The 24,005-nt window shown below is 40.5% G+C and overlaps 2 protein-coding genes across 2 annotated transcripts in view; one reads left to right on the top strand and one right to left on the bottom strand.

Moving 5' to 3' along the window:
- Window positions 1-24,005, top strand: part of TRPC5 (transient receptor potential cation channel subfamily C member 5) — a 249,785-nt gene that overhangs the window by 132,853 nt on the left and 92,927 nt on the right. Inside the window, exon 3 of the mRNA XM_032837092.1 lies at window positions 17,178-17,699. Coding sequence (XP_032692983.1) covers window positions 17,178-17,699 — 522 coding nt within the window. The remainder of the gene's footprint in view (window positions 1-17,177; window positions 17,700-24,005) is intronic.
- On the bottom strand, window positions 23,256-23,956 carry TRPC5OS (TRPC5 opposite strand). The gene has a single exon (XM_032837093.1). The coding sequence runs from the start codon at window positions 23,799-23,801 to the stop codon at window positions 23,469-23,471; it is 333 nt and encodes a 110-aa protein (XP_032692984.1). The 5' UTR covers window positions 23,802-23,956; the 3' UTR covers window positions 23,256-23,468.

The raw sequence follows: 24,005 nt of genomic DNA, 5'->3' as shown, positions 1-24,005 counted from the left end.
GTTATTTTTACCTGGAAATCATTCTTTGGCCATTCCCACTATTTTTTCATTCAAACTATCTGAGAGGAATCCTGAATTCATAATTTCAACCAAATGATTCAACTAGTAATGTCAATTCCATCCCCCTTGATCTTCAGGATTGGAGAACACAACCCAGTAGCCAGACAGAACAGTATGGCCTGATAAGAACACTAGGCTGACACTCTCAGTCTGGAGCTCTTTCTTTGGAACCAGGCTAAAATATTTCCTAAAAGACCCTTGAACCCAGCATCCATAAATTTATCAGATGAGCAAGAAGCCACCTTGTACCTTTAGGGAATGAACTAACTATAAGATAGAAAATCATGTTTGTTTGTTTGTTTGTTTGTTTTTGTTTTTTTGGTTTTTTTTTTTAAGCAGGGTAGACCAAATGGCTTTATTCCCAAAAATCAGTATCGCAAAGCACTTAAGAGTTAACATTGGTGAACTTCTTGCCAATGGTGTATATAATACTGATGAAGCCACAGTACCACATCCATTGCAGATGCAACCCATCATCATCTCCTCCTCCTCTCTTTACTCTTCCTTTTCTTCCTTTTGGGTTACTCTGAGAGTCTGGCTTCTCACTTTCCCAGCACAGGCCAGGGTACCATGGACTTCCCCTCCAAGCATATGGTCAGCTAGCTTTGGAGGACATGGCCAGGACCTCCACCTGACACTGACCAAGAGTAGCCTCAACCTTCAGAGGTGTGTCTGCCAGAAATACCACTTGATCTTCCAGAGTGATGCCCTTCAGTGAGGTTTCATGAGCCTTGATACAGGCAACTGTCTCCTGGCCAGTCACCTTGAAGATGTGTAGCTCCTGGGCATGGACAAAGAACTACATGTGTCTACTGAATCAACCACAGCCATAACTGCCCCTACCATGAAGCTAAAGTCAAGATATAGGAAGGAATACATCCTTACCATCTGCTGCATGCCATGTCACTACTACTCAAGAAAGCATTCTTAATAGAAGGTTCCATGCTAGTACCCCAGAGTGAAAGACATCAGTGAAGCCATAAAGTGTGTCCGGTTACATGTGTCCTTCAGAGAGAAGGAAATGTTTTGCAAATGACTGAAAGGTCATCCTTACATTTGAAATGTCTTTTGTCTTTCCATGCTTCAGATTTGGGGAATGTTTGACTTTAAGGACAAGGCAACTGATGTCTTCCTAATTTGGCAGCGATCAGCACCTAGCTTACCTTTCTCTGGGAAGACAGCAACCTGCTCCTGTAGCCTGGGAGTGCATGGGAGAAAGACAGGCATGAGACAGGAGAGACAATAGCCCTGGGGTTAAAAGCCCAAAGTAGCTCGCCCTTCTCCCATCTTCAACCAGAGGCAGCCAAGCTCCTGCCCCTTTCCTTTAATACTGGGTCGGTTCTGACATGAATAAAAGCCATTCTACTTGAGAAGGCCCTATTGGCCATGCAGCTGTCAGTCCAAAGGAATAAAATTAAAAGTAATGTCAGAGAGAGGAAGAAATTATGGTGTGGGGCGGCGGGGGGGGGGGGGGGGACATTTGTCTCGAGTTTTTTTCTCTCAAAATTCAATAGAGGGAAAATATATGAGTAAATGCAGTACATTATATGGATATTAGTGAACATTTGCTTGTCAAAGACTGTGTTTGGAAAGAATTTGCTTGTGACTGATGGTGTCAACACGATGGGCATTAAGTTCAATCATACAAAAACCTAAGCAGAACTTCCTATCAACCAAAAATTACATACTTTTAAAAATATGACCCATTTATTATTATGACCCCGTAATTTAATTCTGGCCATTGTATACCAAAAAATCAGCTATTTCTCATGATGTATCCTGCTATAGCCATCAGATTCTCTTTTAAAAGATTTTATTTATTTATTTGAGAGAGAGAGGGTGTATGAGTGGGGGGAGGGGCAGAGGGAGAGGGAGAAGAAGACTCCCCAGGGAGTAGGGAGCCTAATGCACAATGCCCACACAGGGCTCAATCCCAGAACCCTAGGATCATGACCTGAGCTGAAGGCAGCCTACTGAGCCACCCAGGTGCCCCACCATCAGAGATTTTGAATCCTGTGGTTCCGCTAAAGAATAAAAAATATTCTTAAGAATTTTTTTTTAATTGGGACACTTGGGTGGCTCAGTCAGTTAAGCATCTGCCTAGTTAGTGATCCCGGGGTCCTGGGATGGAGTCCTGAATCTGGCTCCCCTCTCAGCGGGGAGTCGGCTTCTCCTTCTGCCTCTGCTCTTTCCCCTGCTCATGTTCTTTCTCACTCTGTGTCTCTCAAATAAATAAAATCTTTTTTTAAAAGAATTTTTTTTTAATTTTTAAAGATTTTATTTATTTGCGAAAAAGAGCAAGAGTTAGGGGAGGGCAGATGGAGGGGAGGGAAAGAGGGAGGGAAGGGGCAGAAGGAGAGGGAGAAGCCGACCTTCTGCTGAACAGGGAGCCTGACAAAGAGCTTGATCCCAGGATCCCAGGACCATGACCTGGTTGGAAGGCAGAGGCTTAACTGACTGAGACACCCAGAAGCAACAAGAAAAAAAAAAAAAAAAAAAAAAAGAAAGAAAATTATTTACTTATTTGAAATGATTTTTGCCAAGATTCTTGTTCTAGGTAGACCTAAGCTTCTTGGCATTATCCAGGCTCAAGCTTCAAACTTCTTTTCTTAAAACTTCCCAACCTCAGCCAAGTCCTGCTACAGAGTGAGGGACTCCTTATTGCATGGGTGTTTCTGAGAGAACCCACCTGGAAATCCCAGGTCAGAAATTCAAGAAGAAAAAACCTAACTACAAAATTCCACAGGTGCCTCCAGCAATGCCAACCATAAAACATGTTTCCTGCCATGAATGGCAATCATTGTAGATTTGTCTCATGTTTGCCTGGAATATTCATAACTCATGGAGTTTCCATTTGGATAATAACCAAGGGCCCTGACTATGCTGGTACCATGAGATGCATGGGTCCTGACTTCTTTTCAGTGCTGCTAAGGATAGTAGAATAATAGTATTGTGCCATGAGAAGATAATCTCCATTATGAGCTGCCTAGTTCCCTGCCACTGTAGCCCTTGGGTACCACCACCTCTAGATAAAGATACTTCATTCCCATGGGGTGATTCTTCCAGTCCAGACTCTGGGACTTGTCTTATTCCTATTGATGGGACTCTTAGATCTGGAGGCCAACAGCTCAGCAGCTCAGCATCCAGCCAGCCAAGCTGCTGGTCCCCTCTGAGTCTTGCATTTTGGTAGCTATACCTATGCCCTTGCCTTCTTGTCACTTAACCAAGGCTCTGCTTTTACTCTCTGCTTTTCTAAATTGCAGGCAATTTTGTGCCACATGGGGGAATATTTGGCAATGTCTCGAAATGTTTTTGGTTGTCACACTTGGGGAGGAGGTGCTACTTGTATCAAAGGGGTAGAGGCCAGGAATGCTTCTAAATATCAACAAACAGAAGAGCCCCCCAACAACAATAAAAAAATCATCTGGACCAAAATGTAAAGAGTGCCAAGGTTGAGATACCCTGGACTAACTCCAGTAACTGAGTCTCTATCTTATACCCTGCCCAGCACCCCCAATTCATGTTCCCAGACTGCTACAATACCAAGCACTTGCCTCCTAGACCTCTGTGTACAACCACACTCTCCAGATACACTGTTCTGCCCACATATTAAGAAAGCTTTCTTAGGGGTACCTGGGTGGCTCAGTCAGTTAAGCACCTGCCTTCAGCTCAGGTCATGGTTCCAGGGTCCTGGGATCGAGCACGCGTCAGGTTCCCTGTTCAGTGGAGAGTATGCTTCTCTCTCTTGCTCTGCCCCTCCCCTGCTCATGCTTGCTCTCTCTCTCTCTCAAATAAATAAAATCTTTAAAAAATAAAAAAAAAGAAAGCTCTCTTATCCACAACTAGCATGTCTGGGCTATTTCTGATGCCAGACACCCGTCGTTCTACTACCCTGAGTCCATATCACATGCCTGTTAACAATCCAAGCTCTGGATCAAAACTGCTTGGATTTAAGTCCCGGCTCCTCCATTCGAGGAGGAGCTGTGTAACCTTACACAAGTTACTTTACCTTTCTGAGCCTCAGTTTTCTTCTCTATAAGATATAAATGATGACTGTTCTGACATCATAAATGAGATAATACATATCAAGTGCTTAGAAAAATTTCTAGCACATCTTTAAGAATTTACTAAATGGGGGGATTTAGGTGGTACAATCAGTTGAGCATCCAACTCTTGGTTTCAGCTCAGTTCCTGATCTCATGGTCAAGCCCTGTGTTGGGCTCTATGTTCAGCACGGGAGTCTGCTTGTGACTCTCTCTCCTCCCTCTGGCCCTCCCCACCAAAATAGAAATAAGTAAATCTTTTAAAAAAGAAGCATATGGTAAATATTTGTTATTAACCATTGCTAAGGCATTTCTAGATTGCTTCAGCAGGTCTCTCTTATCCAGTGATTATCAACTCTCCAGAGCAGTGCTGTCCAGTAGAAATTTCTACAATGACAGAAATGTTTTTTATCTATGCTGTCAAATAAGGTAGCCATAATATGGCTGTTGGGTAGTTGAAATGTAGATATTGTGACTGAGGAACTAAAATTTTTAATTATTACATAAAAAATAAAAATAAAATATTACTTAATTTTAGTTAATTTAAATAGCCAGGTATGGCTAGTGGTCATCATAATGCACAACACACTTCTAGAGTTTTTTAAACCTAATATACTACTGAACATAAAATTCCAATAAACTGTCCAGGGGATAGGAGTGGCATTCCCACTCCCTGTCCTTCCAGCCATGGAGAAGTATTGGCTTAGCAAACCACTGTACTGATGGGAGTGTGTTACAATCCTCAGGTGGATTAGGATAGATGAGCCTAAAATTGGCATGATTAATTCTAACTAGTTCTGCTTCTCCCTGCTCCAGTCAGCCCACTGCCAAACAGGCCTCATACCCTAGAGCAGTATTTCCCAACTGGGGTGATTTTGTCTCCTAGGGGATACTTGGCAATGTCCAGAGATATTTTTGGTTGTGAAATCTGGGGGAAGGGTGAGCTAATAGTGGTGTCTAGTGGGTAGAGACCAGGGATACAGCTAAATACCCTACAATGCACAGGATGTCCCCCCACAACAAAGAACTCTCTGGCCCTGAATTTTAAGAAACTCTGCCCTGTAGGGTGGGGGGAGTCTAAAACAACTTCAGACAAGAAAGCATCTATTGTGCTCTTAAAGGTCTCCAAGGGCAAGGACACCTGGGTGGTTCAGTCAGTTGAGCATCTCACTCTTGATATCAGATCAGTGTCTTGATCTCAGGTTCAGGAGTTAGGTCCACAGTTAGGTTCCATGCTGGGTGTGAAGCCCACTTAAAAAAAAAAAAAGGTCTCCAAGGATAGAGATCTCTAACCTTCCTGAAGAATTCAGTGCAATGTTCATACTAACCCCCATTTACTCTCTTCAAATTACCTGCAAGGAAATTGTTCCTTTCCATATTAGGGACTGAGTTTCAAAAACCAATTTTTCAATCTGAATTGCAAAGAAATCTCTAAGATGATGGAACCTATAGCGAAGGAAAACTGGATCTAGTTTGCCAGTGAATAGGATATGGGAACGAAGAGAGCCTTTGAACGTGCCAAAACTTTAGGATGAATGACAGATTATGATTTCCACAGTATGTAATAATACAGCTGACCACATTACCCCAAAAGGTGATATGGTATAAAAGAGTAAAGACAGTCTTAAAAGTTGTTGGATGTTTTACAGCTTCTGAAATCATAAGGGACTATGTGGAGAAGCCTAAAATAGTAGGGCCATGCCTCTTCGAAATTGATAGCATGGAAGGTATTCATCCTGTGCCTCAGAGACAGAAATTTTGGGTATAAGGCCCACGAGCCTGAGACAGTCATTGGTCTAGATCTTATGCTTTAGGTCTTCTGAATTTCTCCATGCTGCAGTTTAGGTACATTTTCTCACATATTATCTTCAGGGAAGACGTTGAAAAGCCTCTATGTTTATTTTAGAAAGCCAAATTGGATAATTCAGATTATCAACCTATTTTTCTTCTAACTCTGAGCTTGGGAAAACTCTAAACTATTCTATATAATGGTCTCTTACCCTGCACTTCGCTTTGTCTAGCTATTCATCAAATGCCTCCATGTAACAGCAATCCTCAGGGCCAGATATGCAAAATTCAACCCTGACAATGTTTTACCACTAGATGGAAAAGAATTGATGACCTTATAATGTTGCCTTTGCTAAAAAGATTGAGGATAGTCATGTAAAGGGAAATTATCTCCTCACCTCCTCAGGACCTCTGCCCACACTTAAAGTAGCTGTTGAGCATTAGTATTCTACTTCTGGAAACTAAGGCCAGCAGCTCCCTAGCTTGTCTTAGGTGTGGATAACCAAGGAAAGTAGGAATGTGGGGTCCATAATTGCTTCACAGATGTGACACAATCTCTTCTCTCAAGCCTTGTCCTTCAATTATATAACCCTTCAGTCTGATGCCTGCATATCAACTGAGCAACTTTAAAGCAAAACACCATTTGGCACTTGTATGGAGCATGAGATGAAAGTCATTATTGGCAGAGAGAATACTTTTGATAATATTTAATATTTAACACAAATTTGGCCTCTAGATTTCCAGCCTCGTTTTCTTTATACCATTTTAAAAGGTCTCTTACATATCACAAACCAACATGAGGCCCTTTTCTATATCCAGCCTTATTCCACACTGTTTTTGAGAGTAATAGTGAGAATTACCCTTTTATAACTTTGTTATTTAGTCTGAGAACCAGCTGAGCCTAACTTTAATCATGCAAGCTCTTCTAGGCCTAAATTGGCACTTCTGGTCATACCTACCAATTTTCAATTGCATGGCAATGAACATACTTTTCAAGTGTATGGCTGTGAGCTACTTAAAAAGAAATACAGATTGTTGGCTCCGTTTTTTGTTTTTTGTGTTTTTTGGTTTTCACAAAAGACTTTCTTTTGGTTCATTCTGATTTTGTTTTGCTGGTAAATGTGTTCCTATCAAGATCAGTACCCATGGTAGTACCTGGGTGGCTCAGTCAGTCAAGTGTCTGACTCTTGATTTCAGCTCAGGTCATGACCTCAAGGTTGTGAGATCTAGCCCCACGTTGGAATCCATACTGGCTGTGTAGCCTGCTTAAGATTCTCTCTCTCCCTCTGTCCCTCCCCACTTCTAAAAAAATTAAAAATCAATTTTTTAGAGATTTTATTTACTTATGTGACAGAGAGAGCAAGAGAGCACAAGCAGGGGGAACAGCAGAGGGAAGGAGAGAGCAGGCTTGCCACTGGGCTGGGAGACTGATGTGGGGCTTGATCCCAGGACCCCAGGATCATGACTTGAGCCATAGACAGACACTTAACCCACTGAGCCATCCAGGTGCCCCTAAATTTTTTTTTAAAAGATCAGTACCCATTGGAAAAATTGGAAAATAATCAATGTCAATATGTATTGAATTCTGATATAGTTGATGCCAGTTTAGTTTCCCTCACATGGTCCTCTGCCTTGGTTGGATCACTAAGGTTTCTGCAACCGGGTTCTCAGCACTGTCCAGAAACCATTACCATGCTACCCAAACTCACACTGGTCATGTGATAAGCAATGACATGGAAAATTCTGAATCAGCTTGGTAGTATCCTTTTCCCAATAAAGCAATCTACAAGAAAATTTTAATTTAAAAATTACTTGGTAACCTATAAAAAATGAATCAAGAACAATGGCTTTCCTAAAGAGATATTTGTATCAAGTTCCACCATAGGACTATCTGCCAAGCTAACTACACTCACATTGGCAGATTGGGGCTCCATTCCTCTGTGTGGTCTTAGAAACACAATAACCAGCCCCTTCACTTCTGACCTTTTTCCCACCTCCATAATAACCTACATCTTCTGATTTACTTATTTTTAACTCATTGCATCATTTTTCACTATTTTCCTGGGAAGTGTCATATCTTAACAGTGCACAGAATGCCTTCACAGAGGGCTAGCTCCCCAAAAGCCACCCACAGCATATGCCCTTCCTATCTTGGCTTCTTTTCCTCCTCCTTCATTTCTAGTATCTATCCAAAGGTGTACCTTACTTTTGGAGTCGATGACCCCCATCATTTGATATACCAGTATTTTGAAAAGGAAAGTGTATGGAATAATTCACTTATAGTTTGTGACCACCTAGATTTGAGAAGAATGACTTTCTAGGTTTCCTCCACCTAGAAACCTAAATTTATAAACTCTCACCATCTATGGAGTTAGCTATATTTATTTTCTCATAGACTTAGCTCTTATCTTTTTGAAAAATTAAGAGCCCCCATCTGCTGAGAAATCGAGAATGAATTTATAGGCTTCCAAACCTTGAGCAATGTTATATAATGTTTATCTGGGTTTAAAGTAGAACATTAGCTGATGAAATCAACTAGTACCCAATAAAACCTATACTATATACTTATGATATATCTGAATATTCAATGTGAGGATTGTTATAGATTTGTTTATTGATGTAATAAAATCAAATAATTGGTCTTTTGGTGGTTGGAGGTGAGGTAGTATAGTGGTTAACAGTATAGACTTCGGAGCCAAACTGCCTGAGTTCAAGTGCTGGTGACTACTTCCTAGCTATATGACCTTGGACAAGGCACTTACCTTCTCTAAGACTGAGTTTCCCCGGGTGTAACTGGGAATAATTACCATGTCTATAGCATAGAACCATGGTGAGGACTAAATGAGATGCTCCAGCATGGTGCCTGGTGATATGGAAATGTTGGGGTTCAGAGCAAAGAGTCAAGAAAGAATTCCTGAGATGTCTTCAGTGTAAATAGGTGGTTTTCTTAAAGCACAGGGACAGAATCTGTGGGCAGAAAGAGCTGCACTGGGGTTGTGCCGGGTGATGGACTATATGCTTTCAAGTTCAGCGGGTGTTAGGGACAGCAAAACCCTCCAAGGTATTTTGGAAAGAAGATTTCCTAGATCCTGAGGGGGCTAGCTATGGTTGGGAGAAGGTCATTTATTACTGTTTAATAAAATCTCTGTCATGAGACCCTTCAGATACACAACAGTGGGCCATCTGCTTGGAGAAGGATGCCAACATACATCTTGGGGGGCAGAGATAAAGGAAGGAATGTCTGTATGTTTCAAACAGACACACAGGATGCTGGCAGTTTGGGACAATGTTAAGCCAACATTGCATTTTGCTCTTAGCAGAGTGTCAGTATCCAGGCAGCTGAGTTCCCAGAGGAAGGTCACTCTGCCTACTTCAAGGCCTTGTCAACGGTCTGTAAGTAGTAAGGAAATTTAATTTTTCTTTTGCCTTTGCTTCCCACATCACCGGATATACGGAAAGTGTTCAATAACCAGTAGCCATTAATATTATTTTTATCCTATGTTAATCAAGTAATGCTATGCATTGTTATACACATTATTGATTTTTACATATCAATACTTTTTTTTAAGATTTTCTTTATTTATTTTGGAGAGAGAATGAGAGATAGCATGAGCGGGGAGAAGGTCAGAGGGAGAAGCAGACTCCCCATGGAGCTGGGAGCCTGACACAGGACTGGATCCCGGGACTCTGAGATCATGACCTGAGCTGAAGGCAGCCGCTCAACCAACTGAGCCACCCAAGCACCCCCAATACTGACTTTTTTTAAAATACCACGTGGGTTCTGTAACATTATCCCCATATAGGTTTTGTCTTCCAATCTGGATTATAAATACTTTGGCCTTGAAATCAGCGGAGACCTAGCAAATCTTAATTCTGATGGTTCTGTTTTTATCAGACTCTGGGAAACAGATTATTTCCCATCTGATGCAAATGGCTGCTCCAAAGTAGCTCATGTATTGTCACCCCTACTGGCTAACTGACCTTACAGGTAAGGCAGAGTACGGAACTGGTAATGTGACGTGATTAGATGCCCGTGTTCTCCATTTTTTGAGTAATGCAGAGAAACGAAATTTCATTTCCAGCACTGCTGAAAAAGATTGAACATTGATTTCATCTGGCATGTTAGGGACAGGGGAGGAGGAGATCCTGTAGGTAACAAAAGAAATATTGCAGTTTCACTAAATCCAGGCACAAGGTGGGAGATTTGTTTCCAACATGATGCTATCAGGCCAGCTGCATGAGGAAGCACCAATTGGAGAGGTTTGGCCTATGACCAGATGACATTGTGGGTACAAATGAGGTAGCTGCTGATAAGGGTCTGCCCATTAATTACAAATTTCAGAAACTTGTGATAAATTCCAGCAAGGGTGGCTGCCTAAGGATATTAACAATAGGGTTCAGAAAAATTCCTATTAGCAGATTATGTCCAGTGACAAGTTAATGAAAATGAAATGTATCATTTGGGCCCCTTGACTACAACAACTTTGTAAAAGCCTCAGCCAGTCCTGAGAGTGGGGAAGGTGGAGTATTGTCTATTCCTCTGTATCCTCTGGCAATGGAAGTTAGGTGAAAATATAAAGAAGCTGATTTTAGTTCATTCTGTTCACTCTACTGAATTTTATGAGATGAGCTCTGAGCCTAACGACTCGGTTCTGTGCTCATTAATCCAAAAGGATCCGAGATTATAATGCTCGCTTTTCAACAGGAGACCTAGGGCAGATCCAGGTGCAAACTCATTAGTGTCTGAATGCAAAGCCCCAGGGAGAGGTGGACAAGGTAACTTCTTTAGTGGCCTTGACCTAAACCCACAACATTGCAAATTTTAAAACTCATTCAAGTCCATTTATGCACCAGGTTTCTTTAGAAAGAGAGCAGTAGATAATGTGAAAAGAAATCTAATTTCTTGGTGTGTTGATTTCATTCCCCTCCCCCCTTTTCCTTTTAAAAATCGTAATTCTTAATGGGAAGCGCAATATCATTCAGTATAATTTTGGAGTTCAAAAAGAAGACAAAACTTGGTAAGAAAAGAATGAAATTGAATTTTCCACCTTACCACAATCTGAACACAAAATGGCTGTTGAAGGATAACTAAAAAAAAAAAAAAAGTTTAAACCATGATCCTTATACAAATTTAAAGTAAACACGTGTTAAAGAATTTATTTAATTTATTAACTACTGAGGGATGCAGGAGTCCAGGGGTCTGTAAACTATGGACTACAAGCCAAATTCTCCCTATCAGCCATTTTCGTAAATGAAATGTTATGGTGTACAGCCACACCCATTCATTTCCATATTGCCCATGGCTGTTTTCCTGCCACAAAGGCAGAGTTGTTTGGCTCACAAAGCTTAACCTATTTCCCATTTGGCCTTTTACAGAAAAAGTTTACTGACCCCTGATATAGGCCATCAGGAATGCTGAAAAAAAAATTTACAAATAGATGCAAAGATATTTACAAACAGATGCTTAAGGCAATGATCAATTGCTTGTCACCAAACAAGAAATATTTACATGACAATTTACAGCCTTGTAAAATAGCTCAAAGACATGAAAGCATGGATAATCTAGAAAATATACCAGACCTGGAGTATTAAACCAGTTACATGAAACTCAGATTAAGATTCAGAGAGAAATTTTATTTGACAAATGAGGGCACGAGTGGGGAAGAAGCTGGGATTCAGAAACTAACAGAACAAAGAATGCCCTGGTTGGAATTTGGGATGGAGGAGGCTGAGAATGGCTACTTGAGCACACCCTACCTCAAGCTTTACTTGCTCTGGAAATGGACTGAGCCCAGTCTTTAGGGTAGATCAGCAGGCAGAGCTGCAGGAGAGCTGGGGCAGGCTGAGGCTGATTCTGTTTACTCCCTTGGTTTCAACTACTCTTAAAGGAAGAAGACTCTCACACTTGTATTTTCAGCCTTCACCTTTCATTCAGATTCATACCAGAGTTATACAATTTCTTGCCACTGTTCTGGCAGGTACTTCAAATTCAACATGTCCAAAATTGAACTCGTTTTAATGTCAAACCTGCTCTTCCTCCTGTATCAGCTATCTCAATTAATGACACCACTATTCAACCAAGCATGCAACATTCTTGATTTCTTCTCCTTCCAGTACTACCTGACAAATCCAGTGAATGTCTTAAATCTACTCTCTCCTGTCTATCTATAGAATTACTATCTAGTTTAGGATCCCACCATCTCTTCACCTGAACTGAGATCTTTTTGTAAGGGCCTATTTAGCCAGTGATTCCATCTTGGATTAAACAATGATTTTGTTGTTTATGCAGTAAAACTTAAGCTGATCCTACCCCCCCCCCCCCGGGGACTTACTTAAAAACAAGTCCTGGAAACCAGTCCCAGGTAACAAAGCCCAAATACAAGGGTGGGTCAGGCCAGGTGTAGGTATGCAATCAGTAGGAGTGCATACTGTCTCCCTAGCTACCAAGGAGTATGGGCCCCGCCTTTTGGGTACCTTTTGGGTGCCAGTTCTGACCAAGGTGATAGGCTAGTTCAAATAGCTACTATAGGGTAAATTGTAATTCAATTGGTCACTTATGTGTGACCTAGCATGACTGCGTAGCTTTCTCTGTGTGTTACAATCTCATTGGCCACCTGTGCGTGGCCAGGCCCAACCACATGGCCCAACCACATGCCCTTGCCCTTAAAAGCTAGTCTGTAAGGCAGGGAGAGGTCGCCTCTTTGTAAGAGACGGCCCTGGCCGGTCAGTTTGATTCTCGATGCTTGGCGCAAAGTAAAGCTTCGCTTGACTTTCGCTTCGTATCAGTCTCATTCCTTTGACCATGGACCCAACATTTTAACTAGTCTTATCTTTCTGAAAATCATCCAGTGATAAGCTAGAGCTGGCTTACACTGGGTGGTGAGAGCCAGTTGTACATACCGCTTCCCAACTCTGGGTTCTATGTTGTCATATTGGTAGCTTGAAATCGGCCACAATGAGAATACTTAAACCACAGAAACTGGCAAACACTACAAATCAAGATTTTTTTTTAATGGAGAGATTCTTATTAAACATTTACCAGCATATTTAACTGCCCAGTCTTGGGCCAAACTGATCTTTGTGAAACACTTGTTCAACTATGCTACTCTCCTTGATTAAAACTCTTCAGTTAGGGGCCCCTGAGTGTCTCAGTTGGTTAAGTGTCCGACTCTTGGTTTCAGCTCAGGTCATGATCTCAGGGTTGTGAGACGGAGTCCATGTCAGGCTCCTAGCTGGGCATGGAGCCTACTTAAGATTCTCTTTTCTCTCTCTCTCTCTCTCCCCATTTGCCCCCTCCCCCTCTCTCTCTAAAAAAAGGAAAGAGAAAAACAACTCTTCAGTAGCTCCCCATGGCCAAGAGATAACATTAAATTCCTTAACGTATGAGACCTTTCATCAGCTGGCCCCTGCCTAAATGTCCAGCTTCCTCTCCTACCCCTCCTTCATCTCATAAGTTAAATGTTAGCTCAAAGGTCATAAACTGGTTCACTCAAGCCTAAATTGCCTCGTATATGTATCTTGTTGGAACCGCACACTATCTTTAAGCTTTTCTAGCCAACATTTAAAACTTTAAGAAATTCTCCTCTGAAGGGGATTAAGAGGTACAAACTTCCAGTTAGAAAACAAAGCATGGGAATGTAATGTACAGCATAGGGAATACAGTCCACAATACGGTAATAACTTTCAATGGTGACAGATGGTAACTATACTTATCATGGGGATCATTTTTATCACGTTTCAAAATATCAAATCACTATGATATACACCAGAAACTAATAAGATATTGTCTACCTATTATACTTCAAGTTAAAAAAAAGATGTTATTCAATAACAAAATAAGAAATTCTACCACAAAATCCGTTATTTCTGACATCTAAGCACAATACTGAGCCCTTACACATGCTTATAACAACAATTTTATAACGACAAGGAACACAGCAGCAAATACCCCCCTTTCAGAGGGCAGGTGCTCTACAGTTCACTAGTTCCTATCACACATTCATCCAAATTATGCATATGCACCCACATGTAGCCTTCATTTCTGTTACCTACTGTTGTAGACCATATCACAAAGTCTTGAGTATTATCAGAATTCTCTCACCCTCATTATAAAATTTCTCTACCATGGCTGGCCTGATGATAACTCATGGTGCCTTCCCTAGAAAGGCAGCGGGATGAGAAAAGAAGCAGAGAATGGAAGAGCAGTATAAATCTGTGGACTTTGGGTCAGAGTCTCCACATTAAAACACCAGAATAGAGAAAATGGCAGGCAGGGACTATCCTAGGTTGGGGAGACCTCAAGATATTCCCTATAAAGCCCATTTGCTAACCCTCCTTAGTCTTGGAATGTCTACTGCTTTCTCAGATAGACATGAGAAGGAAAGACCCAAGGAGATTATCTCACATTGACTCAGATCATGGGAGCCAGCCAGGTTTGTAAATGAGTCAATTTCTTAATTTGAGAACAGAAAACCTTTTTTTTTTTTTTTGGCCCAGTGCATGTTGTGTGTCTAGCACTGTACTAGATGCTAGAAGGAAAACAAAAGCAGTCTAAGACAGAGCTGTCTTAGATTCACAACCTTACTGATGAAGCAAGAAATGTGTATTTGAAGTAATTAAAGAAAAATATAAGGGGGCAGCATCAGAAAAGTGAGATCTTTGATGTAACCTAGTGCCCACAACATCTGGGTGGTCAGTAAGGGGTAGGATCAAGTTAAGAGGAGGAGCTATTGAAGAAGCCAAGCCTCACAGTGGCCCTTCACTGGCAGAGAAATGGGGAGATCCCTACACACACAGGGGTTCCCACAAGGCTATATACCCAGAGAGCAGTGAGTGAGATGGGTGTGGCAACTTGTGAATAATAAGGTTGACTGGAGGGTGGGAAGACATATGTGGTCATTGTAGACCAGTTTTCTTTTAAAAAGATTTCCCTTCTCGGGCGCCTAGGTGGCTCAGTTGTTAAGCATCTGCCTTCAGCTCAGGTCATAATCCCAGAGTTCTGGGATCGAGTCCTGCATCAGGCTCCCTGCTCCATCAGGAGTCTGCTTCTCCCTCTGACCTTCTCCCATCTCATGCTCTCTCTTACTGTCTCTCTCTCAAATAAATAAGTAAAATCTTTAAAAAAAAAGATTTCCTCTCTTGTGTCACATACTCAGTAAGTCAAATAGAGAATCAGAGACTCCTTGTTGAGCACTATGTCAAAGACAATGGAATCAGATTGCTCCAGAAAGCATTTCAGCTTTTAGCATAGACAGCAACCTTTCAGTTCCATGACACAAGTGGTGCTAAGTAATAGTTACATATACTATTGTCTGTCTTGGACAGGCTTGTCACCACTGGCATAGAGAGACAAAAAGAAAAAAGAGAAAGAGTAAGAAAAGAACAAAGAAAGAGCAAAGAAGTAGGGGGAGAAAGATGACAGGAAGAACACCACGGCAGGGAGGACAAATTCCTCCAATACAACCCAGGGAATCCTGTGCTACAGGCTATCCTCCCTCCACCTGCCACCTCCTGCCTCTGGATCATAGCAGAGATTGAGAAATGCTTCTGTCCACAGGAAAGGGGCAGATTTCCAGAACTGAGCTCCTTTCTTCTGAGTGGACTATGACACATTGTTCACTTACCATCTCCCCCAACTCAAGGCTTTATGTCGGTTGTGTTTACATTTATTAATGGGCCCACTCAGACCTACTTCTTCCTTAGCCTGTAGGCTTGTGTTAATTTTGGAGATTATTCTTTCCTGTGTCCAATTTACTTTATGAGACAGTTGTTCACTTCCTGCTGTCTTGTTTGTAGCTGCTTCCTCTAAATGTTTAACAACAACTAGCTCTCAGCTATTCAGAGGCTGATGCAACCACTCCATGAAAGAAACAGATTTCTTGCAAACTCCTCCCCCTTCTTCTTCTCCACCCCTCTCCCACTCCCTGTTTTCTGATCACTTTCCTGTTTGTGAATCCTTCATCCCAAGGTGAGAAGGAGGCAAAGAACATATCCTTTTGTCTGTTCATCAGGAACTTCAATGTTCTAAAAAGGGTTTTTTAAGAGTAAAGAGAAACTATTGAGTAAAACAGTATTTGTCTATTCCATGAGAATCTCAATTATCCATGTTTTGTTCTCCCCAATTCAAATGAGTATTTGGAAGTATTTTCTTCAAAGTATATTAAGATCAATATTTCACAATTTCCTGGAATCCTATCCATGCTTTCAATACTCAGCTCCATCCCTCCATGAAGCCTCCTCTGACTATTCCAGTGCTCCCTACTCCTTTGCTCTAGATCCTACCACACTGAGACTCTTCTGTCAGTACAGAGCTGCCCTCATTTCCCTATTACACTGAGAACAGACTGGGTCCCAAAACACAGATTTTAAAGCCAAAAGTTTTTTTTTATTCACTGATCGGATTCTGCAAACTCACCTAAAAATTCTCCTGAATACCCAAAGGACCCCAGATCTTCCTCCAATCGCTGCTATTAACACCAAGCATTATTACATCATAGTCAGAATGATGCTATCAAATGTCCCTTTTGCTATTGGTAACCCCTCACCCAAGACAAGAGGTCTTCATTTACAGAGCACTTCTTTCTAACAATAACAGATTCTCTTTACCTTGCTGGGACCTACAAGAAGTTGGTCTTTGGTCCCCTGAAGTCTTATATACATATAAAGTCAATTGGAACCACTTGAAATTGTCTTTTCTTCAACATCTGGGGCTTGATTTAGCAGCATGGTCTTTAAAATTACTGGTTGTCATTAGACTTTCAAATATTCCTTCAGTCTCTACTGCTCGTTTGGAACTGAACACATGCTACTACGTACTCCTACTTACCAATTTTATGTAAGTCTGATCCACCCAAATAAGCGCCAGAAAGAGAAAATGCTCCTTACTTTTCTATATCCCCCATCATGTCTCAGACAGAACTGGGCATATTGTAGTTGCATAATTTGCAGAACCAACCTCTAGAGTCCTACTGCCTGGGTCTGAATCTTGGCTCAGTTACTAAAAGGTATGTAACCTTGGGTATGTTCTTTAACTTCTGTGTGCCTCAGCTTCTTGATTTGGGGAGAATATTTTCCTCACAAGGTCATGGGGATTAAATGAGTAAATACAAATAAAGTGTCGTGTGCCTGGCATATGGCAGGTATTCCACAAATACTTATGGCAATGAGGGGAATTGACAAGAGAATGGTGACTCCAATTCCTGAATCACTAACATTGGATGGACTCTATGCTCCCTCTCTCTCCCAGACTTAATCATGCCCTTTATGATTTTATTTTATTGTACCTAGGTCCCCACCCTGATGATGGATACCCAGTTCTCTGAGTTCACACCAGACATCACTCCCATCATGCTGGCTGCCCACACCAACAACTACGAGATCATCAAATTGCTTGTCCAAAAACGAGTAACAATCCCACGGCCCCACCAGATCCGCTGTAACTGTGTGGAGTGTGTGTCCAGTTCAGAGGTGGACAGCCTGCGCCACTCCCGCTCCCGGCTGAACATCTATAAAGCTCTAGCAAGCCCCTCACTCATTGCCTTGTCAAGTGAGGACCCTATCCTAACTGCTTTCCGTCTAGGCTGGGAGCTCAAGGAGCTCAGCAAGGTGGAGAATGAATTCAAGGCCGAGTATGAGGAGCTCTCCCAACAGTGCAAACTCTTTGCCAAAGACCTGTTGGACCAAGCTCGGAGCTCCCGGGAATTGGAAATCATCCTCAACCATCGAGATGACCACAGTGAAGAGCTTGACCCTCAGAAGTACCATGACCTGGCCAAGCTGAAGGTGGCAATCAAATACCACCAGAAAGAGGTAAGCTGAGCTTTTCTCTGCTTTCAGGAAAGCTTAAGCCCTCCAAAGTCCAGTGCAGCAGAGTGAGTGAGAGTCAACATTGTTTCTACCATTTAGTCCTCATAATTGAGTGGTTCAACAGGACACAATAAAACAGTGAGGCTCATTTATCCAAGATACATACAGCCTCCACATATTTTCTTTATAGAGAAATAAGTAGGGAAAAATGCTGACCATCTGATTTGTTGATAGGAAAGTACTCATTGTTTCAAAAAATGCTTATTCAGCACTGTTCTAGGTGTTTGGGATACAAAAAAACAGGCACTGACCCTGCCTTCATGAAGCTTACAAGCTAGTTGTGGACATTATATAAATGATCACATTAGTGAATATGTAATTACAAGCAACATAAGTGATCTGAAGGAGAACTTCTAAAAGAACACATAACAAATGAGCCCACCCTACATACTGGGGCCATGGTGGTCAGTAATTATGGAGGGCTCATGGTCTGGATGCTTTTGGAAATGAATTATTATTGTTAATAGCATCTTTGATTAAAGGAATCTGAAACACTAGGAATATGGAATATTCAAAGGAATATGAAACACAGGTCATGTTTCATAACTATGGCTCCCTGTCTACTTTACATGAATACTTATATAAATCTTAAATACCTCAAGATGCTTTCAGCATTTTACTAAGGCTTTTAAGACGAAATTGTGAGGGGTAGAGAATTCAGTGGTTTTCCTTACCCTGCTAAAGTGAAGTTCCATCCTTCAGCGGTATAATGGAGATCACCTCCAAAGATTCTTTATTACCCTGGAGAGATGTGACATTAAGACTGATGGATAGTTGTATCTGTCAATACAAATAACTCCCAAATAACTGAAGAACTAGGGTTTTTTTTTATTTTTTTAATGTTTTGTTGGTTGGTTGGTTAGTTGGTTGGCTAACTGGCTTGTGAGCTAAGGGATATATAGGCAGAAGAAAAACAAGTTTTAAATATGGACTGGAGAAATAGGGTCCTTGAAAAAATAAATATAAACCCAATACAATGGCTCAATACCTCTAGTCTATTGAAATAAGGCTATCAATACAATAACATAATAGTTGGGGTGCCTGGGTGGCTTAATTGGTTAAGCATCTGCCTTTTGTTCCAGTCATGATCCCAGGGTCCTGGGATAAGGTCCTGTGTCAGGCTCCCTGCTCAGCGGGCAGTCTACTTCTCTCTCTCCCTCTGCCCCCCACACCCCACTCGTGCTCGCTCGCTCTCACTTGCTCTCTCTCTCAAATAAATAAATAAATAAAATCCTTTTTTAGAAAAAGAATACAATAGTCAAGTTTGATGTAAAAAAAATCATTGTAGAAATTTAGTTGGGTAATAGTGGGTTAATAGTTTTCAGAATTACATAACCCCTCAGGAACAAAATCTTAGCCTGAAATGGAATATAATTTACTGTTTCCTGGAGATCTTTTTCATTGTTGGTTTTTCCTCATTATCATTCCTATTTGCACTGGAATAGACTCCCAAAAAGAGTCCACGTGGTTAAAAAAAGAGAGAGAGAGCTCAGAAGAATGAAACAAAAGATGATTCCAAACTATAACTTTTACATGCAGTTAAGTAAGAAAGCCTTAATCTCTCAGAAAACAGGTATAAAACTACTAGATAATCTTTACGTGTCGCATAGACTCTTGGGATTTATCACATGGACATTTTTCAGATATTTCTAAAAAGTCCTGATTTCCTATACCGTCCCATTGTCAGATATACCATACCAAAGTCTTTGAAAACTTTATCACTGTATTTCATCCTTATTACCATTGAAGGTAGGCAGAAAAATTATTTTAACTCATTTTACAAACAAGAAAGGACTATATTTCAGAGTTTTGTTCAGGATCATAGGACAAAGCCAGAAGTAGAACTTTCAACTCCTGGTACAATACTGTCTCTGAGTGTACTCCATCTTCTGCCATGTGGGATTCTTTTATGCTCATTTGGGACCTCCAAATTCACCACCAGGTAATTTAAATGAACACAAGTTCTTTGATTTATGAATGAAAGTTTATTAGTTAAAATATGTTAAAGCACATAGCAATAAAACAGTGTGGATCAGTAACAAAGATGATATTCAGTTCTAATTTAATGACTGGCATTAATCATCACATAAGGATACAATTACATAGTTGCAGCCTCTCATGCAAGTTAGCCAAAACACACAAGGATGAAAACTAATGCCTCCCAGTTCATTGCCATCTCCAACCTATCTCTCTCGGTTTTCACATTCTCAAGCTTGACTTAGAACGATGAGCCTGTTTCCCTCTCTATCCCTTCACGCCATACAAGAATTGGCTTCGGTGTCAGTCTCAAGAAAATTCAGAAAACGGCTAGTTTAAATAAAGGACTGGCCATTCTCTCCACTCTCCTGGAGGAGAAATCCAGGATTCCAATCAGAGGTATTCAAAGGTGGACTGCCAAATTAAGTAATTTATCTCCTTCTAATTGAGATTTTAAGTGCATGACCTACGTCTACCGATCGCCAATCAGCTATTTCTATCACTGTCAAAGACTTAGGGTTGGCTGATTTGCATATGATAAAAACAGGGCTTTGTTCATAAACCTGCTTAGGAACTAACTCATACCAAGGCTTTCCACCCTAAATAGCTGCATGACTATTCTATGCAATTTACTGCTTTTCTTCTCTCAAAAATACTTCCTTATAAGCTCTTATTCTTAACTATGTTGTTATTGCCTACACTTAACTTCTTATCACTCTCTCCTGAAAATACTACCTTACTAGCTCTTATTCCTAAGTATTTTATTATTGCCTACACTTACTTCTTATCACTTTCTCATAAAAATACTTCCTTACTAGCTCTTATTCCTAAGTACTTTATTATTGCCTACACTTACTTCTTATCACTATCAACTCTAATCATACTTAATACAACAACCCACTGTTTGGAGTGGGTTTACATCTTAACAGTTCTTAAACACATGTAATCACACAATCAAAGCAAACATCACAATATACTTTATCTAATTCTGAGGAGCTACTGTAGTACAATCTTTTCCACATGACTCATCTAGCCAGAAGGCTAGCCAGCTTCACACACTATGAGTTTGCAGCATCTTCCAGCTTTGATATATAAGGACCACGTTGAGTATTAGTTGCATTATAGGCTGGTTCAAGCTTTATCTTGTTTCAAAGTCTGGAGTAGTCCCACAGATTTCTCTTGATGTATTTTGATGGTCACCTTTAGTTAGTATGCTTGCTTGCATTCTCTAATAGTAACAGTTTTAATGAGCTCACACTAATCCATTGTGGAATTGTTATAAAGTCTATATTCCAGAGCTTTACATAGAGGAATAGCTACTGTTGGTATCAATCATATTTGAGGAGCACCAGAACTGTCCATTTACAGTGAAATTACTTGCTATATAGAATTTGTAGTAGATTGATGGTCTGTCCTTGGATGTTTCCTGATCTTGCCCAAGTACTCCTGCTCTGGGTTTTATTCTGACACAAAATTAAAGCCAATTTCCTAAAGTCCAAATTCCTAGTGGAGAGTATATATCTTTCCCAGCTGTTTCCAAACCTTTAATTAGAGCATAGATTCTATCCTTTAACTTTTATCCAATTCCTTTGTGATTCTTCTTGGTTGCTACATGTACAGATTTCCTTGTTTAACTCTGATCACTAGTCCTCCTTATAAAACTGCTCCAAATGGAATGGTGGGATAAACCATTTCTTCTTGCTTTCCCAGTGCTATATTTTAGTTAATTTCATATAGTGCCTTTGCACCGCATCTCTTATTTGCCATTTTGGACATACCACAACAGCTAGAGTCCCCTACCCTAGGAAAGTAAGTCTCGATTTGTCCAATTAGTACAGCAGTGAAGTCCCTTAATCTCCTATCTGGTCTGACTTGTAATTACCCACAGTAATTTCCTGGTGATAGAAATTTTATTTCTCCTCTTTGTGTCTTTGGGCACTGGTCTAAGTGTCCTGGGTCCTCATCTACTCCATGTAGCAGTCTATTGTGGAACAGTATCATAACATGTTAGAGTATCTCCCTTAAGCTCCTCTCATTTTCAAAAAGATATGTGGTAGTTTTTTTTTATATATACAGCAGTCTTTTTCTTTAATTTGTTACGTATACTCAACCTGAAATTCAGTGGCAAAACTAACTTATGCTTCTCTTGCTACTGCTTATCCACATTGGATCTCTAACTTCCCCCACATTTACCTTTAAAAGCAGCTAATTATCCCTGTATGTAGACCTCACTTAGGATTAGATGCAGCATCTGTCATGTTGGTTAGTTCTGAAGCTATCTGTATTCAGTATATTTTTAATCTTTTTGCTAATAATATACCTTAGGACTCTATACAAATTGGGTATAGTCTGGTTTTCACCAGAGTGGATTGACTTCTACTTATCATTTCTTCACAATATGAATGCACCAATCTGTCGTTAACTACTACTATGCCTTACCCAGTTGTTGCCCATGTTGTAAGATGCAAAGGCCATTCTCTAGGAAGGAGGACCATTGTGTCCATGGGCTTGTTTAAAGGGTAGCTATTTGTCCAAATGGAAGCAAGATTACTATATGGCATGGAATTAGTGTGAGCAGTGAACTTCCCACACAGTTATTGGGTCTCTTTCTATTTTAATACGGGTAGAGGAGTCCTCCAACTATTGCATTTTAGCCTTCTGGTATTTGTAGAATTATTAGGGCTAAATACCAATCCATATTTTATTCAAATTCATTATTGCTGCCATTTGTCAACAGTTAAGATTTTTATGTCAAGGTGGCAGCAGGTTCACTATAATAAGCCTATCAGCTATTCTTTATAAATCTAGCTATACCCAAGAAGATATACCTTATCCACTTCTTTTTGTGGACTGTCATGTCTGAGCCTTTGACTGCATTGGTGATCAGTCTTCCTGGGGCTTTGTTTAGACCTGCTAGTACTAGTACCACTCTCATTGTTATTTGATATAATTTCTCCTTTCCATTTGTGGAACAATATTGAAGACTAGTTGTAGTGTGGGTCATCATTTGAGGGAATAGTCCTGCATTGGAACTTCTTCACCTCAGCTTTCTCAAAGGTTTCCCTGGCAAAAGTTATCCAAAAACAGTTATATTATCCAATAGATGGTGCTTTTTCAAAAATTGCTTCCCCTAACATCCTTTGGTTGACAAATCCTCTCCCTAAAGGCCTAGTGAGGAGTTCTATATTTTCAAGTAAAAGTGTCCCAATGCTGTCCTGTCAACGTGATGTGTTCATTATAATACCATCTTGGGGAATATTCCCTTTTTGGTTTCCACTTGCAGAACAATGACATTGGGTTCCAATCCATGATAGAGTCCATGAGGTCTTAACTCCGTTGTTAGGTGAGGAGTTTTTTTTTTGGTATCATTTGCTTCTGTTATTAGAAAACCCAACAGAAGAACAAGAACAGGTAGAGAAAGGCTAAAGTCACAGCTTTTAAAAGAAATATAAAGAAGAAAAGAGACCAGCTTCTACTGGAAGTAAATCTAGTATTAAGTTGTTCTATAAGGTGTTAGGAAAATGTACAGAACTAAAAGCTTTTAAAAGAAATATAAAGAAGAAAAGAAACCAGCTTCTACTGGAAGTAAATCTAGTATTAACTTGTTCTATAAGGTGTTAGTAAGGAAAATGTACAGAACTAGGAGAAAACATTGTTAACACTCAGAAAAATCAGAATCTATTTAAAACAGAAAAACTATCAGTTCTCACATGCTGCTGGGGGCAAATTTGGGTTTTAACCACTTCTTAGGTCATCATTTATACTGGAGAGTACATCTTCATATAAGTCTTCTATGTCTACCATTGCTTGATCTATGTCAAGGACTAGGTCTTCGTCTTCTCTTGGTATAAGTATTGACTCTAAGTCTGAGAAATCAGCAAGGTCTGGGAGCGAAGCCTCCTCAGGAGAAGATGCATCCACTTCTATCTCTTCTGCTCTATCATTCTGCTCTACACAAGGAACTTGTTCCTGTGAAATCAGCTGTAAAAGCTCTTCAGCTATTCTTATTAACTGGGCTACACAATCAACAAGTCCAGCAACCAGCACGGGGATTGATGTGGACTCCATGCCTCAGTGATCTCCTGAGTAGATAAATATTACTGAAAGCTGTAGCAAATGGCCTCTAGGTGATAATGGATCCTGTGGGGCTGGTAATGGTTCTATGGTTGGTTTGGTTGAGAAATGAGGCTGTTAATATGATCAAGTACAGAGTAAGACCAGTAGTCCTATAGCACTTTTTGATAAAGTTGGTGAACCTCCCAGAAAACTTAC

Source organism: Lontra canadensis, unplaced genomic scaffold, assembly GCF_010015895.1.
Source record: "Lontra canadensis isolate GAN:19392208 unplaced genomic scaffold, GSC_riverotter_1.0 scaffold96, whole genome shotgun sequence".
Taxonomy (NCBI): domain Eukaryota; kingdom Metazoa; phylum Chordata; class Mammalia; order Carnivora; family Mustelidae; genus Lontra; species Lontra canadensis.
Note: the sequence above shows the minus strand (reverse complement) of the source record. Positions and strands in the feature narration are given on the sequence as shown.